Here is an 18347-nt window from a genome sequence, read left to right as displayed (position 1 = left end):
ACTAATCCCAAACTGTGCATTCAATAAATTTAGGCTGCTGAGATTGGGAAAGAGAACCAAGTGCATTAAACGCAGAGTTCAAGCAATGGTATCTCCATAGCAAAAAATATATGATTTGAACCATTGTTCTGTAAAATACATTCATTTGTGGATTAATGAAATGAACAATTTAAATATCCTCCCACTGTTTTGCAGTAAATCATCTGCTAAGTGAGACTGTCCACATGACAAGTGGTTTTTGAGCTTTATTACAATGGCACTATAAAATCCATCTGTTACACAGTGCGTAACCTCATCGAACAAACAAATGTGCTGACCTATCAAAAGTGACATAACAAGCACCACATTCCAGCTGAAACAACTTGATAAATCATAGCCCTTAAAATGCTAATTGTTTAGATTCAGTTTTTATGCAAGATTTAGTTCAATAAAAATCAAATCTCTCTCTTTTTAAAAGACCTCTGCATTTAGTCAACTTACAAGTTTCAAAGAGATAATTAAAAACACAGGGTATGTACTCTGGGAATACATAATTCTCTATTAGCTGACCAATTTTGGTAGCACAGTACATAGAGGTATACTGGCATTTGAGTCAGACATTAGATTAGCTCTCAGTTTGCTGGCCACCCCAACAACGGGGGGTAATCTGGAACCTATCCCTGGGAAAGAGCTTGTATAATGAGCAATCCGTTTGCCTGGTGTTTTGTCCATGCTGGGTGGCTTGGGTACTCGTTTACAAATCCAAGGATGTCTTAAAGCTTGGGTAGGAGTCATTCGTGCAGAAGGATCCCAGTTAAGACATTCTTTTAAGAATTCTATAAACAAAGCATCATCACAGCCTTTTAATGCTGTGACCCAGTCCTTGTTGCCAGGAGCACCGCGCATTTTCCCCCTACGTGATCTGCTGCCGCTCAGGGTCATTTTTCCATCTGACTGTGTTGTGAGTGTACAATAGCGAGGATGACCTTTTGAGTTGATGAAGTTCTTCGCTCGTTTGGATGCATCCAGAAGCTTCTGTGGTGGCATTCCAAGGAGCTCCATCATACAAGCTAGCTGGTCACCCTCATCTTCTCCAGGAAAGAGAGGGTAACCAGTCAACAGTTCCACCAGAATGCAGCCAAAGCTCCACATGTCTATGGACATCCCATAACGGCTTCCCAGAATGACTTCAGGGGCTCTGTAGAATCGAGACTGGATATAAGTGTAGACTCTTTGGTGCTCAAAACAGCTGGACCCAAAATCAATCACTTTGATTCCACTCCGTCCCTGCTGCTTTAGGAGAATATTCTCGGGCTTCAGATCACAGTGTATGATTTTGTTTTTATGTAGAGCCTCCAAACACAGCAGTATGGAGTGGGCAAACTTGCGCACAAGCTGCACGCTGAAGCCTTGAAACTTGTTTCTTTTAATCAGCTCATACATGTTCATGCTCAAGAGCTCAAAAGTCATGCATATGTGATTCCGAAAGGTGAAACTCTCCAGCATGTGGATAACATTCATGCTGCCAGTTTTATCCTGTTTTCTGAGATGCTCCAAAATCCGGATTTCTTCTGCTGCTTGGCGATGAAACCTCTTCTCGTTACGTACCATTTTTAAGGCCAAATGCTGGTGGTGCTTGTGGTCATAAACTTTAGCTACCTGGCCAAAACTGCCTTTTCCAATTATTTTAAGTACTTCATATCGGTAGGCAAGATGGTCGTGAGGCACATGAATATAGCTGCCTTGTTCATCATCATATCCACCATTGTTGGGGCCACCAATGACTCCTTGCCTTTTCTTTGCATTTGGACCCACAAAATAAATTTCAGAAAAGTTAAATATTTCTTGCTGCTCATAGGCTGTTAACTGGTGTTTGTATTGCTTCAATGCTTGATCTGGAGTCTGACTACCAGTTTTATGTGCTTTCAACGAGCTGCCACTAGTTTTGGTGGTGCTTATGTTGTCTATGCTTTTCTCTTTTCCTGGAGTAGGGAAGGACCTCTCAGAGCCATTTATTCCAGATGACTGGAGAGTACTGCTCCTCCGATTGCCAGAGTCTTCAAATAACTGCTCAACTTTGACTTGGCTCCCAGTCAAGGGATGATCCTTCATTGTGACCTTGTTAGCAGTCACCTATAAGGATGAAAGAAAATGTCTTCAGTATTTCATTCTCATTTTAATGAAACAGAGCAACAATGCCATGATTTTCTCTGATGGAATAAGCACAAACACACTAATTCTTCTTTATTCTTCAAGATAATGTTTTTAGACTAACATACACAAAAACAGCTATGAAGCAAATACTCCTCCATCCCAGCATTTGGAAACTGGTAAAAAATAATAATATCAGCCAACAAACTGATGCTATTCACTTGCCTGCAAGTTCAAACATTGCACAGATACATACAAGGAAGCAAGAATATCACAAATAAGCATGCAGATGGTATACACAAGAAGCAGCAGGATATGACAGAAGCCTCCAGATCAGTAGGATGAAATACTGACCAGGGCAATGGGTCAAATGATTTTGTTACCATGTTACCCTCAAATATGCAACTACAGTTCCAAGTAGCTCCAAGTGGAATTGTATTTGAAGGCATAACTGGGTAAAGTTTACATCTTACCTAGAAGAGCACTTTGAATCAGATTTAAGCCCTGCAAAAAATATCCCTCTGCTAATTAGTGCTTAAATATTTTCCACAGCTCCCAAAGGAAAATTTAAATTGGCAAGAAAACATCATGATGTATTTTGTTTCTACTGGATTTCAGCGTGGAAAATGTACATTAGTGTGAAATTATATCTCCAGTAGTAACAACGCATAGATTTATGCTTTTGGTGCAACACCGAATGAAAGTTGCAAGATGCAGTGCTATAATGTGCAATAATTGTGGATCATGCAGAAACATCTGTTTTCCATTTTGCCTTTAATCTCAAAATAAAGACAACCAGCCCCTGAAACTGAAAATAGCAGCATTTAAGTAAAAATATACTAAAGACTGAAGACAACTCATAAAATGATGCTGTCCTGTTCATTTACAGCAAGTTACCACCTATCAGCCAAATAAAGCAGCCAAACACTTCTTCCAGAAATAACAAACTTGCACATAGTTTAAGACATTGGTTGAGAAATAAACGTAGGCTTTTCGGACCTCAAGATCTATGCTCTTCCTGATTGTCGCTTAACTACAATCTGTCTGGAAAATGTAGACAGTACATTTTGAGGCACACACCTTTCCAGGAACTCATAGAAAATATGATCCAGAGAATAAGCATTTTAGTAACACATTCTTCGCTGGGCTTATGGTTGAACTGTAGAAAAAAAATGACAGACACTGTAAAATTCTAAGTCAGAAGGCTGTTCACAGCAAATAAATCAAAATGGCACAAATTCTCTTAAACGAATAAAGAATTCAGTTGTCAAAAAAGCTCTATTTACTAAAGTGTCTGCTCTCCTGTCCCAACAGGAGTCTGAAGTATTCCACAAAGATTCTTCTTTTCATTTCACAGTGAAGAAAAATGGTCCACTGTAATTTATTCCAGCATGAAATGTATATCTGTAACCTAAACTGAAGGGGGAAAAGGGGAGTTACTAGCTTAAATATAGTACATAACATAGTGTTTAAAAAGGGATAATAGTTATGATAGCAAACAATACTGAAGAAACACAAGACTGAATTTCTGAGATCAGTTAAATGAGAAAAGAAGAAATAAAAACAAAATAGCTGATAGCTGACTGGCAAGGCAGGAGAAGGGAAACTTTGGAGCTGCATACCATATGAGGCAGCCGGGTGCCTCCAAGACATACAGAACTATTTCAGACTCCTCCCTGTAAAAAGAGAGAGAAACATTCCTGGTCCCAGAACTTAATCTATCCCAAGAGTGGTGGGAACTTTGCCTGCACGCTAAACCACATGGCATCTGGCATAGAACAAACAAGAAAAATATCAGCCTTTGTTTTTAAAAAAACAAGTTTCTAGCTTTCATGCTCAGAGAGAAAAACTTGCTAAGTGCGAGAAAAGTATTTGCTTAATGGCTTAGAAGCAGACAGGATCTTGGAAGAGAATTACATATATAAACACCCAGAGGTCAAGAAATGGGGTTTCTATGCTATGTTAAATTCCTTATCTGCTCCCCCTTAACACAAGGTTTTTTTTTCATTACCCCACTATGACCAAATTGCTAATTTTGTGAGCACCAGAATCTCTTAATCATGACAGCTCAAATTAAACTAGCTTTTATAACACAGAGAGTGCACATTTTATTTCGCAAAGCACAGTACTGGAAATACCGCTTCAAAGTCATTTATTGGCTACCTCATCCTTATTCTTAGGCTCCTTCATCCTAGCCATCTGCATGGTCTAAGAAAGGCTCTTCACCTTCCCAAATACCCTGACTTAGTTGCTGCTTCCATTCTCTGCTGTGGAAAAGATGTGTTGTGATTCAGTTTTTTTAGCTACTAAGGGGCAATACGTTATTTCACAACATGGACTCCATTGTGACAGTCATTCTAGAAAAATACATTGAAGGCATGCTGAAAAAGCAAACACAGGTTTCTAATTATTCATTTTTAAGCAGAGGTCTAATTCTTAGTCAATGAGTTGGATGCACACACACAAGGACTTGCAGAAAACTGACAGAGGTCATTAATGCTGGAAAGCTCCACTCTTCATTTCTCTGCATGTCAGGTTTTCGCCTCTGCTTTCCAACACCCATCAACAATTCCGCCCATGAATCCTTGATGCCAATCTTTGCCTAGTTTCTATTACCCACCCATCTCCCTCTGGGGGTGGAGTGAAGAGATTAACTACCAGCTTCAACTTCTATAAAATATTAATCCTCCTTTTAGCATCTGTCTGGTTCTTATCACAGTACCCTAAAGACAACTTCTCTCATAAGCAAACTATCATCAAAAAAAGCCTTACAGAGAACAAACCTGTTTTCTTCTTGTTCTCCAACCCAGAACGGTCAAGAAGGCATACAAATACCAAGAGTTTGGAGGCCTCATCAGGTATGTATTTTAAGTCTACAGTTAGTATCCAGACTAGCTGTCTGCTTAACTGTTAGAGCTGGTCCATCAAACAGTTGTTATGCAAATTACTAATAAATCATCCAAGACCATTATTGGATTAATAATAATAATTTAGAACGTCTAGAAATTTTTTGGATAAAAAAGAAGTTAATATTACATTTATAGAATATTTACAAATGAAAAAGTATTGGAATACCGTATATACTCGCGTATAAGCCGAGTTTTTCAGCCCAAAAAAAGGGCTGAAAAAAGCCAACTCGGCTTATACGCGGGTCAATACGGTAGGCGAGGGGAGGGGGGAGGAGGGATAGGGGGAGGAGGGATAGGGGGAGGGGGAACTTACCGCCGCTGCCGCCGCCATCCCGCACGCCTTCTCTGCGGCCTGGGAGAGGCCTGCAGGGCCTGCCTGAGTGCAGGAAGGCCCCGCCGCCGCCCCCCCCCCCCGCGCCTTCTCTGCGGCCTGGGAGAGGCCTGCAGGGCCTGCCTGAGTGCAGGCAGGCCCCGTCGCCCCCCGCGCCTTTTTTGAGGCCTGGGAGAGGCCTGCAGGGCCTGCCTGAGTGCAGGCAGGCCCCGCCGCCCCCCTTTTGAGGCCTGGGAGAGGCCTGCAGGCCCCGCCACCGCCCCCCCCTGCCGCCGCCGCCCCCCGCCTTCTCTGCGGCCTGGGAGAGGCCTGCAGCGCCTGCCTGAGTGCAGGCAGGCCCCGCCCCCCCGCGCCTTTTTTGAGGCCTGCAGGGCCTGCCTGCGCTCAGGCAGGGCCTCGCTGCCGCCTCCGGCCTGCGTGCCTTCCCTGCCGCCACCTCCAGCTGATCAGCGGGCCTCGTCCTCCCGGTGAGTAAGGGGTTCAGGGGCTCTTCTCCCTCCCCCCTAGGGTGGCTCTGGGATCAGGGTGGGTGTGGAGGGCCCGGGAGGGGGTGGCACTGGGGTCGGGGTGGGTCTGGAGGGCCCGGGAGGCCGGGCGGGAGGGCGACCTGGGGCAGGGGCATTGTGTAAGCCGACCCTCGGCTTATACACGGGTGCCTAATTTTTCCCCATTTTTGGGGTAAAATTAGGCACCTCGGCTTATACGCGGGTCGGCTTATACATGAGTATATATGGTAATTTAAAAGAAAAAGAATTAACTGAAATTAGAGAAAAATCAGAGCTTGAGAAATTAATGCTTCAAGATAAAGTTTCAACTTCAAAAATATATGCAATTTTATTAAAAAGATAATTTAAATTTAACATTGGGTTATAGGGACAAATGGAACAATTACTTAGATAAACCATTGAGTGATCAAGAATGGGAATATATTTTTTCAAAGGGATTACATTTCTCCGTTAGCTTGCAAATAAGAGAAAATCTAAGATGGTATATATGTGGTATTTAACTCCAATTAGAATAAGTAAAATCTACAAATCAGTGACAGATAGTTGTTGGTACTGTGATAAGAAACAAGCAGACTTCATACATATGTGGTGGAAGTGTGAAAGAGCTAAAACGTTCTGGACTGAAATAGTGAAATATCTATCTGTTGGAATGGAGATTGACATCCCATGTAAACATGAGATACTCTTGATAAATTTAGCCCCTAACCTAACTAAAGATAAACTATGTAAGGGGTTACACATGATAACTGCTGTGAGAATGACTTTTGCCAGAAACTGGAAACAAAAAACAACTCCAAAGATAGAGGAATGGTTGGTTAAAGTTAAATAAATATATGTATTAATTAAGTTAACAACACATCAGAAAAATGGTGATACAATGAGTCTAGATGAGCTATGGTTACGAACTGTAAATAAAATGGAAAATCTTATAATCAAAGTTTAGAAAGGACAATGTGCTGCGATTATAGTCTAGCTATTTTATAGAGGACTAAACCGTTTATTCGGTGTGGTAGTATGAACGAAGAGCCCCGTGGTGCAGAGTGGTAAGCTGCAGTACTGCAGTCCAAGCTCTGCTCACGACCTGAGTTCGATCCCGATGGAAGTTGGGTTCAGGTAGCCAGCTCAAGGTTGACTCAGCCTTCCATCTTTCCGCGGTCAGTAAAATGAGTACCCGGCTTGCTGAGGGTAAAGTGTAGACAACTGGAGAAGGCACTGGCAAACCACCCCGTAAAACAAAGTCTGCCTAGAAAACGTCGGGATGTGACATCACCCCATGGGTCAGGAATGACCCGGTGCTTGCGCAGGAGAGTATGAATGAGGATATTGGAATAAGTTGTAATATAGAAATTCGGTTAAATTTTTAAGTTTACATATATTGTATTTTAAACTATGAAGATTGTTGTATGTTTTTGCTGTTGTTTATTTTATTGAATAAATTTATTATTAAAAAATAAAAATAAATAAATCATCCAAGACAATCACAATATAAGCTTTCAATATAACAATTGGGGAAGCACTGCAAAATTTAAATAGCGACAATTGTCTCAATTTAAAAAGAAATGAACTTATCTGCTGTAAGAAGCCTGAAAAATAAGCAAGTGCTTGCTGCATGTACACTATGGGTAAGAGCTGCCGTTTTCCAGGTTGTAATCTAATTTATTAACTGAGCTGATAATTTTATCAAATATACGCTATAAATATAAATGTTCAGCTACTAATTAGATATTAAAAAATCAACAAGGATAACTTTTTTAGATAAACAAGAGTCTTGTGCCAACAAAGACTTAAATTCTTACTGCAGCACAAGTTTTCAGGAATGAGTATCTCATGCATGTGAGGAAGTGGGCTCTAGTCCACAAAAGCTTATTAGAGAATAAAAAAATTCTTTAGTCTTTAAAATGCCACGAGACGCCTGCTTGTTTTCATTGCAATAGACTAACAGAGCTAGCCCTCAGGAACTTTTTAATAATGATTAGTTTAGTATTATATGACTGGGCATTCAAAGTACTTGGCAAACTGCTGATTGAATGCCTCCCATTCTCTTTCCCACAACCTTTACAGAGCAGGTTCAAAGCTCTTACGGTAAGGGGGAATAAGGGATCCTTTCTCCTTGCCATAAACACCGCGTGGAAAATTGTGAGCACCGCATGTTCAGCAGATTGTAGTTTTTCTACCATGCACAGTACAACTGGCCCACAAGTTGCAAAATCCAAACCATTTTGAGTGCTAAAAACCTTTACGCCGCCTCCGTACCCTTTAAGTTCTAGACACGCATGCTGTTCTCACACCTTTTACAAATGAGGAATCTAGACATATAAGCTCCATAGAAAGAGTTCTCCATTTTGGCTCCCTGGGTGACAAAATACGAATTCAGGGGATCCTGCAAAGCACACAGCAAGTGGACAAAACATAGTTGCCCCTAACAACCTTTCACTACCTGTCATAAACGAACAACCTATCACAGGCTGGTCCTGATATCCTGACAATTTGTGACACCAAAGTCTATGAGTGACTATGTCTAAGACCTTTGACAGATCAATCATAACCACTACGGAATATATCCATTATCTTCACTGTCTTGGCTCACTGGAACAGAGCTAAATAATGCTGTAAGTCCTAAGATGATAGAAAAACAGAACCCTATAATTACCCCCACCATTTTCTATGAAATTAGTTTTAAGAATAGTTATTTTAAGCCATCAGTACTGTTTTACTAGAGTCAGATAAGCTTTCTGATATAAACCCATCAATCTAGATCAACACAAACACTTAGAAATTTAATGACAAAGACAAATATTTTCCCATACACACTGACCAAAAAAAAGATAAATAATTAGAATACAACCTGGAATTAACCAAGATCCTTGCAATTCAGTCCAATGTGTATTTACTCAGAAGAGCCCCATGGCGCAGAGTGGTAAGCTGCAGTACTGCAGTCCAAGCTCTGCTCACGACCTGAGTTTGATCCCGATGGAAGTCGGTTTCAGGTAGGTAGCTCAAGGTGGACTCAGCTTTCCATCCTTCCAAGGTAGGTAAAATGAGTACCAAGCTTGCTGGGGGTAAAGTGTAGACGACTGGGGAAGGCAATGGCAAACCACCCCATAAACAGTCTGCCTAGTAAATGTCATGATGTGATGTAACCCCATGGATCAGTAATGACCAGGTGCTTGCACAGGGGCCTACTTTTACCTTTAAGTGTGCACAGGCCGTAAGCTAACAAAATTTATTTGATTTCTTTTAGTAGTGGAAGAAATGGTAGCTTAAGGTACTGTTAAGTTTTAGAATTACTATACTGCAGTAATATCAGGACCTACCGTATATACTCGCGTATAAGCCGAGTTTTTCAGCCCAAAAAATGGGCTGAAAAAGCCGGCCTCGGCTTATACGTGGGTCAATACGGTAGGGGAGGAGGGAGGGGGCAACTTACCGCCGCCATCGCCGCCGCCACCGCTGCCGGGCCCATGCGGCTTCCCCCGGCCAGGAGCGCCCTGTGAGGGCCTCCTGCGGCCACTGGAAGGCCGCGCCGGGGGAAGCCTCCTGTGGGGGGCCCGCCACCGCCACCACCGCCTTCGCCGGGCCTGAAGGTAAGCCTGCGGGGGGGGGGAGGGGTTATAAGCCAACCCTCGGCTTATACGCGGGTGCCTAATTTTTCCCCATTTGGGGGGAGAAATTAGGCACCTCAGCTTATACGCGGGTCGGCTTATACATGGGTATATACGGTAGTTGCTTTAATCGAGAGTTGCTATTGTCTTAAAGCTCCAGGGGTTGAATACTCAGAGCAAGGTTTCTCCCAGTCACCTCCACTACCCCCATCAGTTGTGCCATTAGTGCTGCACATCTCCCCTGAAATGTACAGCACATCTTCCAATGTTTAGAGCTTTAAACATGAAATTCTGCACAATTTATAATCTTCTAATTATATAAACCTGACGTAAATTTATACATTCTGTGAGTGAGCAAAATAATATTAGAATGTTATAGTTATGCCTCATTTTTAGCAGCTCTAAACCACAGCACCACTTTTCCAATTTGTCAATTCTGCTAAATGTGCTGGATATTATAAACCTCGATTCCTGTACAGGAGACTTTGGCTCTGATTAACGGGGAAACTAAAATCCCCCCCACCCCCAGCAACTATCTATCAACAAGCTTCACACCTGGTCAGAATTCCAAATCTTATTGTCCAGCTTTGGTAAGCTAACTGAATGGGGACAGCTGGGATGCCAAGGGCCCTCTTGCAAGTAGAAGACCCAGCTGGAGAATGATCACGTGACTTTTGGCAGACTGACCCATATTGTAATTTTAACTTCAAGTTCCCTTTCCAATCACATTACTTCAAAGCAACCTATCACCCTGCTTCCAACACTTCCTCTGCAAACCCGAGCCACAATATACTTTGCACATAACCCTAGCTGTTAGAAGCCAAGAGAACTGACTGACAACACAAGTGGTGTTTTGTACCGGCAGCTTTAGAGCTTTTTGAAAGCTCCCCATATAGCTTATGCCTGGAAGCATCACTGCTCTCTCAGTATTACTCCACTTAAGAGTGCAGCCCTAAGCTTATTTACTCAAAAGTAAGTCCGATGGGAAGCACTCCTTAGTAAGTGCGCTGATGATAGCATTATTAGAAACATAGTTCAAAAATTTACAGTTCAAATTATTTGATCCCTGGAAATATAAAAGAGGGCTTATTTTACCAATCAACAGGATTGGATAATGTGAAAGTAATTTTACCCTTTTTAAAACCTTGTTTATAGTGGAAGACAAACAGCACGCCCTCCTAAATAATTCCAGATTCTTCACATCATTCGTAGTAAAATGCTTTTCTCTATTACACATTTCTATTCCTTGTCTTAATTTGGCAAACATGGTTCAACTTCGTGGCTCCCCTCATCTCCTCTTCCCATCTCCAGCCACTGCTGAGCATGTAAGCCTCCTCCTTTCCAATGTGCCAACCCATGCACTGAGAAATGAAGGAAAAAGGAGGCAGATTACATGTTCAGAACCACTGGGGGAAGAAATGTAATAGGAAGAGGAGGGTAACTATGATGATGGAGGGAGGAGGAGGAAGCGATAGTTGGATCTCTCCCCAGCACTGAGGTCAGGGGGAGGGAAAGGATTGGAGTTTTTCCCATGTGGCCCTATACTTTGGAAAGCAACTCCCAAACAGTTTGACATGGATGATCCCCTGCTCTTCTTCTGACCTTGGAGCTGGAGAGAGAGGACTAGCCCTGATTTTATGTTGTGCTTCAGAACTGCTTCCCTGCATGGTAGCTCTGAAGACAAATTTCTACTGGGCATCAAACAAACAATGGTGGTCTCTCTCCCTAAATATAACTAAAAGTTTGTATTTGGCCTCTCAGGACAGGTGAATTGCATCAATACATGTTTACTCAGAAGCCCCCTGATTGAAGTGAGTCTTATTCCTACCTAGGAATATTTAGATCCAGAAAAAATGGGGAGGGGAACACTCAATTTTTGCAATGGCAAAACTAGACATTTTAAGAAACACTTACCGGTAACAGGTCAGTAAATCCAATTTTATATGCTAACTAAACTTACTCACATATGGGCACACATTTTATGTTCTTAAGGCAGAAAAATAAACTGAGGTTTGAGAAGAAAAGCAGACTTTCACTTACCTGTTACTTATTTAGCTCATATTTAATAAATGGTCAATGAAAAATATGGATGTTACTCAGGACTTGGCTACATGCTATTCCTCAGACAACATAAGAAAAAAAGTTTATGGATAGGCTCTATTGTCGCAAGATTAAACAGATATTTGTGAGATCATATGAGGTATTCTCATAGAGGTAATTAACACACTGCTGCTGTTGTTTTGGGAACACTTCCTTGTATCTTCCACCTATATTGCTCTGGTAACATCTGCATGGGCAGACTGAAGTTCTGCGGCAGATGCCAGCATAGAAGGAGCTATTTGGTTTTGGTCTGGGAAGAAGGCTACAGAAAAGCAGTTTACATGCTGCTTTGCAAATGCACAAATCCAGACACAATGGTACACATAAACTTGGTCTAGAATTACCATCAAGGTAACAATTTTAGCAAGGAATTTGTATTACAAGTGTAAAGTGAATACTGAGCACGTACTTTAAAGATTACAAAATGAGGTAAAGATGGCTGAACAAAGACTGCTTAACAGGAATTCTTTTCAAAGAGATTTTCTTTGGTGTATACTTTTATGATTATATCAAAAACTGACCATATCAAAAACTGACCATAAAACCAGCTTAAAGAATGCATGAACCTATATAAAGACATGTCTTCAGAAAGTTGAAAAATTTTCATCTCTGCTTTTAGCTAAGTATACAAGAGACTGCAAACTCAGCAGCATTGAGGACCACATCAGAAAAACTTTATAATGGCAATCCCTGCTTTAAAGCTTTTTCATGAGATACTTTGGCAATATTTCCCTATGCGTGTAGTCACACACACTCATGTGATTTTTTAAAAAAAAACTGAGAGCATGCCTCTGAAGCTCTAGAGAATATGCACTGGTCTACAAAAGCCATAATCTGATCCAGTATGTTTCTCTTTAAATCTCTTTATCACATGCTAATCCATTTCTTCCCTCTGTCTTATAGCCACAGATTTCCAATAAGCAATCTTGGCATGACAGGATGATAGAATTATATGTACCAGTTTCCTCTCTCACTTATCAAACTATACAGGCAACCTCTGGTTTTATGCAGAATAGAATTTCCTTATCTTTGGAAAGTATTTAAAGGTTGTCTTAAATTAAGACTGTGGCTACAGCTGGATATAACAGCTGCAACCCCACTGAGACACTCTGTCTAGCTCACAAAGAGATATAACACTTATTAAGAAATGTATCATTAAAAAAAAAAATCCGAGTGAAGGAAAACAGTAGTGTTCCCCAAAACACACACACACACAGAGCGAAGACTTATAAGATATAAAGAAAGATACTAGTTAAACCTTTCAGTTAGGCACTTGCCTAGTTGCCAGTGACAAGTAACACAGCTTGCAGACAAGGTGGCACAAACCAGCATCGCTGTCTGAAAACTAAGTGCAAATACAGCAGCCACAGTCATCTAGAGTTGCTGAGGCTGCTATGCAAGCTCTCTCCCTTCTGGATGAAGGCCAACACATACACCAACGCACTCACTGGCCAGTCTACATTGCTTGCCTGTCCCCAGTGGGAGAACATTCACAGCCACTGGTGTTTTGTTGTTTGTTTCCCCTCAAGCAGCTTATTCCAAAGGAAACAATTTTTCAATAGGGGAAAAACCCCATCATGTTCAAGATTTGTTTACTTGTCATCAAAACATAATCCTGCTTACTAAATTGGACACCAAACTGAATCAATTGATTTCTTCCTCTATATGTTGAGCGGTTTCCCATAAAAGAGAACATTCATGTTTGAAAGGCATTGGGAAGTTTAGATACCACTTATTTCTTGCACACAAATGTTCTGGCTTATTTGATGACCTGAAATGTCCAGCCAAGGAGGGAAAGACTGCCAGCTTAGGAATGCTACTAGGCATACTGCCTACCTGGGAAAGACTTGTCAATTCTCTTAACTCAGCTCTCGAGCAAGGACAGCTGATTTTCAGCATGCCATTCCTTTCTCTGTGCACATGTGTTGGTGACACCAGGGTGTCTCCCATGCCAGGAGCTCCTCTCTAATCTACAGTACTTTGGTAGGAGGAATGACAGAAGCACAAAGGTAAGTAAAACAGCAGGTGGATGATCACCTCCACAAAACTTATTCACAAGGTTGCACTTATTAGAACATGAAGACCTGGTAGATTAATAACAAACAAAAAGCAGATTAGTATCATGAGGTTTCATCATGCTGTTTACCAATTGTATTGATCAAGTTGACTTGATAATTCAGTACAGAAGTGTGTGTGTGTGCGTGTAAAGTGCCGTCAAGTCGCAGCCGACTTATGGCGACCCCTTTTCGGGGTTTTCATGGCAAGAGACTAACAGAGGCGGTTTGCCAGTGCCTTCCTCTGCACAGCAACCCTGGTATTCCTTGGTTGTCTCCCATCCAAATACTAACCAGGGCTGACCCTGATTAGCTTCTGAGATCTGACGAGATCAGGCTAGCCTAGGCCATCCAGGTCAGGGCCAGTACAGAAGACATACTAGATAAAGTTAATACAGAACAGTACTTCACTATTATCTTCCTCATGTATACAGCTGTACTAATGTCTTGCTGTGTTAATGAATCAGTCTTCTGCTTGCTTTGTTCTAACAGAATCCAAGCAAGTTGAAGTGACTTACATTAGATCTCCCCAGTGCAGGAAGTCCAGAAGGGCTGCAGTCTTCATTTGTAGGATCTGAATACCTCATTTGATCTATTCTCATGTAGGAATCGTACAAGCCATCTCCAAACCTGGCTGGAAATAACAAGAAGGTCAATCAAAACAAACTCTAACAACAAACACTAATTTCAAATGATTTTTTCAGTAAGACATTTAATTTGCAGGGATTAAAACACAGCAAGGATATCACAGTAAAGCGCCTACTAGTGTCTTAAGGCAAAACTGTTACTTACAGTATTTATTCAATGGCAAGACTAGACTAGAGGGGTCATCTTACATTCACCTACAACTTACAGTTAAGTTCAATAATATTTCTGTGTGTATAACATTTTTAAGGGAGTTGTCTTACATTCAAGATCATCATCCTTTTGAGTAACTAGGGGAGCTTCAGGATTTGTTTTCAAGAGTTCTTAAACTGGATTCACCAGATGTTTCAAAGTGTCAGATCAGCTTAAAGTCTTTATTCAAAAGTGTACTTTAGGAAGCGGTATGTAATACCCATGCTGACAAATGGCAACATAAACGAGTCAATAAATACTATATAAAACTTTTAAAACAGGCTGAGCTGCAAATGTGAAACATGCCAATTTCCCACCACCACTTGCCTACTGACTAGAACAGAGAAAGAAGCAAAATTCCAGAATTATTCCCTACAACAACTTAATATCAGGAACATAACCGAATCTGTTTTACAAATACCAGATCTGGGGGAAAAAATCAAGATTACTTTCAAAAAGGCTACAATCCCATATATGCTACTTTGGGAATAAATCCCCCTGGAATCAGTATCACTTGTCTAAGTAAACATGCACAGAATGGAGAAGTAAAGGTTCTCGTAATAATGTTCTAGTTCTTTGCCTTTAAAGTCTATCTCTGACTAGACATTTCAGTCACTTCCCAACCAGCCAACTTTGGCCTGTGCTCCCTATCCCTTTCTCTCCCAAAAGTTGAATTAATTGACTTTGATAAATATTGTCATACTCCAGATTTTGGTGACCAGTGTACAAAAAAAAAAAAAAATACGAAGAAGAAAAAAACCAAACCCACATGCTCTCTCCTTTTCTACTTACTTTTTGCAAAATTTATGGAAACTGGAAAATACTGCACAATGTGAAAAGGAAGTGAAGGACAATCTTATTCAGCAGAGATTCCGGCTTGCTTTTAAACTTGGATTGCAAATAAAAGCAAAACCCAGACATGGGAACTACAGCTGATCAGAAAGAATGAAAACCGCTCATCCTACATTAATTGAAAACACAGGAAAAAGAACTGACAACGTTGCCAAAGGAAAAATGCAAAAAATGTTCCTTCCTTATGCAAAATTTGGCAGTGGTCTGAAGGAATCCAGCTGGCTTCAAAGCCTCTTAAAGCCACAGAATACCTAGTAATAACAGACCATTTCAGCCCATGGCGTTTTTTTATCCCTCCGCGGCCGTTAAGCTCGCCAAGCCTTAACAAAACAACAGTTGCAAACTCCAAGAAAAAGACAATGGGAACCAGAGCCGTTCCCTATTGTCAGGCACAGGGCGGCCCCATCAATCCTCCTGACTCAGGCCAGCTTGTCCGTTAGAGTCGGACGCCGGCCGCTTTGTTCTGCCTCGTTTTTAAAATCTCTCCTGTGACGGAGCGAGTCGCCACGGGCCTCCCGGGGAAGCCGTCCTGGATCCGAGCTGCAGGAAACGTCTCCCCGGGCCCCGTCTGCATTTCCGTCGTTTGGATTGCGTTCCCAGCTCGGCGAGCGCGCGCACGTTCACCCCGGCACGGGCTGCCAGCCCAGGCAACTCTGCTTGCGAGGAAACCGCACGGAAACCAGTGAGGGCTCCCCGAGAACCCCCCACCCCGGCCCCCGGCCCGCCACCTGGTCCTGGCGCCTCAATGCAGAGGAGTCGACCCTTAACGACAAACGCACGTGCTGCACGCCCAGGACCCGGCGCCGCAGCCTCGTTCGCGCCCCTTCCCTAAAGCCATCCCCCCCAGCCTGCACCTCTCTGGGCAAGGCTGAAGTCTTCTCCCCGCAAACGCCGCTACGGAGCGCAACCCGCGCTCCCACTGTCGCCCCCACAATCGGATACAAAGAGGGAGCATTTGGAAGCAACACACACACACACACACACCCCAAAAAAGAAAGTGGAGTCTTTCCCGTTCAAAGCCGGAGACTCGAAGGATGGGCCGCTTTTGCGGAAAGCCAGCCAGCCGAAAACATGCCCAACCTTAGGCGAGGCCCGGAGGGCAACGTGGATGGAGAAAAGGCAGCGCGGCCTCCTCCAATGCGCCCCCCCCCACGCGCTCACGGATCCAGCCGCCCCCTCCCTTAGTGAGCCCAGAGGCCGGAGTGGAAGGAACCACTGCGGGGGGGGGAGGATGAAGTCCAAGGGGGAACCCAAAAGAACCGCCCGTCCCCCCGCCGCCGCCGGTCGCGTTCCCGCGATGTGCCCAGAACGGGCGGCCGTTACCTGCGGTGAGGGGACCCTCCGGCTTCCTGCTCAGCAGCATCATGGCGGCGGGGGAGCAGCCCGCGGGCCGTACGCCCCATCACCCCGCTCCCCAGGCCCGCGCGGCTCTCCGGCGTCCCCCCCACTTCGGCTCGGGCTGGCTGGGCGCTTTCTCCTCCGAGGCTGTGCGCGCGGGCGGGGCCGCGGCAGCGCTCAGGGCGCGGTTGCTAAGGGAACATCTGCTTGGCCGCTGTGCGCCTGCGCGGTGAAGGGGCGGAGGGAGGGAGGGAGAGGGGCTCTGCAGGGGGAAAGGGCTGCGTGGGGAGGGGGAGGGGGAGGGCGCCGAACCAACTCAAGGACTTTCGTGGGAAACGGGGATAAAACCAGTTTGCGCCAAGAGGTCGGAGCGGCTGAAGTAATAACGGGGGTGCCTCTGAGCATGCGAAGAGCTCGTTTCCCGCAGCAATCATCCCCCCATAGGACACCTCAGGGCCAGGAACTATGGAAAAGGGGGCTCGCTCAGAACATTAGAGAGGCTTCCGTTTTGGGGGCTGCTCCTTTGTGCGGAGGGGGTTTCCGTGGTCTGCCCCGTTGTTTGGAACCTCCTTCTCCCCCACCACCCCCCGTTTCCGGAATAGGACGTGGTGAACGAAGGAAGGAACGAACGCGAAGCCTTTTAAGGCTGCAATCCAGTGTGGGAGTTGGCTCTGTCAAACTCCGGGAGAGTTTCTTCCCAATCAACACAGGAGGGCCAGGCTGTTGGGAAGCACCGCTAAGTGCCCACTGGACATGATTAATCTTTAGTATGTCACAGAAAAAGCGAGAGAAAGAGAGGAGGTGCTTTGGTAAAAGGGGACACATGAAGAAGGGTGGAAAAGGAAAAGAGGCTTCCCAGTGTGCCAGGGCCTATGCACCTCCCTCCCGTTGCTTTTTCTGCATCCTGAATGGCAGAGAATACCGTCGGCTTCCGAACAAAACAAACCTCTTTGCCTGTGCGATTTCCTTTGTGTTCTGCGTGGCAAACCCTTTTCTCTCCTACCTGAGAACCTCCCTAATCGTCCCGCCCTGCCAAGATTTGCTTCAGCCTTCTGCCTGAGGAATTAGCTTCTTTTGAGGAAGGCTGCGGGGGTCGCAACACCCCGTGGCGTTGCCATTCTCCAGGTGAGGCCCGGAGTTCTGCCAGAATCACAAGTGATCTTCCAGATGACAGAGAACAGTTCTCCTGGAGGAAATGGCAGCTTTGCAGGGTAGACTCTGTGACAGGAGTCCCCAGCAGGGTGCTCGTGGGCACCATGGTGCCCACCAACACCTTTTCTGGTGCCTGCCGAGTATTTTTAGGAAGTGAGTAGGGCCGGGTAAGGCTTTTGCCCAGCAAGGCTTCTGATTGATTTGGAGATTTGATAGGCTGTGCAATTTTTTTAAAAAAAATATTGATTTGGCAGTAGCTGCCACCACAGCACATAGATCTACACTGTGTTACTGAAGTTAAGCTGTAGCAGTCATTTTGTGGCTGGCTCCACCTTCTGCTGCAGCCATTTAATTGCAGCGCCCACCATGCTGTGTCAGAATCCCAAATGTGCCCGTAGTCTCAAAAAGGTTGGAGACCTCCACTCTATGGTCTCACATCCCTGCTGAGCTCCTGCCCCTCCTCTAACTCCACCCTCTCCAGACTCTGCTGCTCCCAAATCTCCAGCAATTATCCAAATTGTAGAGTTGGCAACCCT

General features: G+C 43.9%; 1 protein-coding gene across 4 annotated transcripts; it reads right to left on the bottom strand.

Moving 5' to 3' along the window:
- Positions 1–453: 453 nt before the first annotated feature.
- On the bottom strand, positions 454–16763 carry DYRK3 (dual specificity tyrosine phosphorylation regulated kinase 3). Of its 4 annotated transcripts, none has more exons than XM_056845540.1 (3): positions 16645–16763; positions 14151–14266; positions 454–2112 (listed from the first exon to the last, which is right to left on the bottom strand). In XM_056845540.1, exons 1-3 carry the CDS (start codon positions 16685–16687, stop codon positions 541–543), a joined length of 1731 nt encoding a protein of 576 aa, XP_056701518.1. In that variant the 5' UTR covers positions 16688–16763; the 3' UTR covers positions 454–540. The 4 variants fall into 4 exon arrangements, with proteins under 4 accessions (XP_056701518.1, XP_056701517.1, XP_056701520.1 ...); XM_056845539.1 differs by having other exon boundaries at positions 14151–14262; positions 16645–16757; XM_056845542.1 differs by lacking the exon at positions 14151–14266.
- Positions 16764–18347: the final 1584 nt, after the last annotated feature.

The sequence above is a fragment of the Euleptes europaea genome, chromosome 2 (genome assembly GCF_029931775.1).
Source record: "Euleptes europaea isolate rEulEur1 chromosome 2, rEulEur1.hap1, whole genome shotgun sequence".
NCBI classification, from domain to species: Eukaryota; Metazoa; Chordata; class Lepidosauria; order Squamata; family Sphaerodactylidae; genus Euleptes; species Euleptes europaea.
This window is presented reverse-complemented; position numbering and strand designations above follow the sequence as displayed.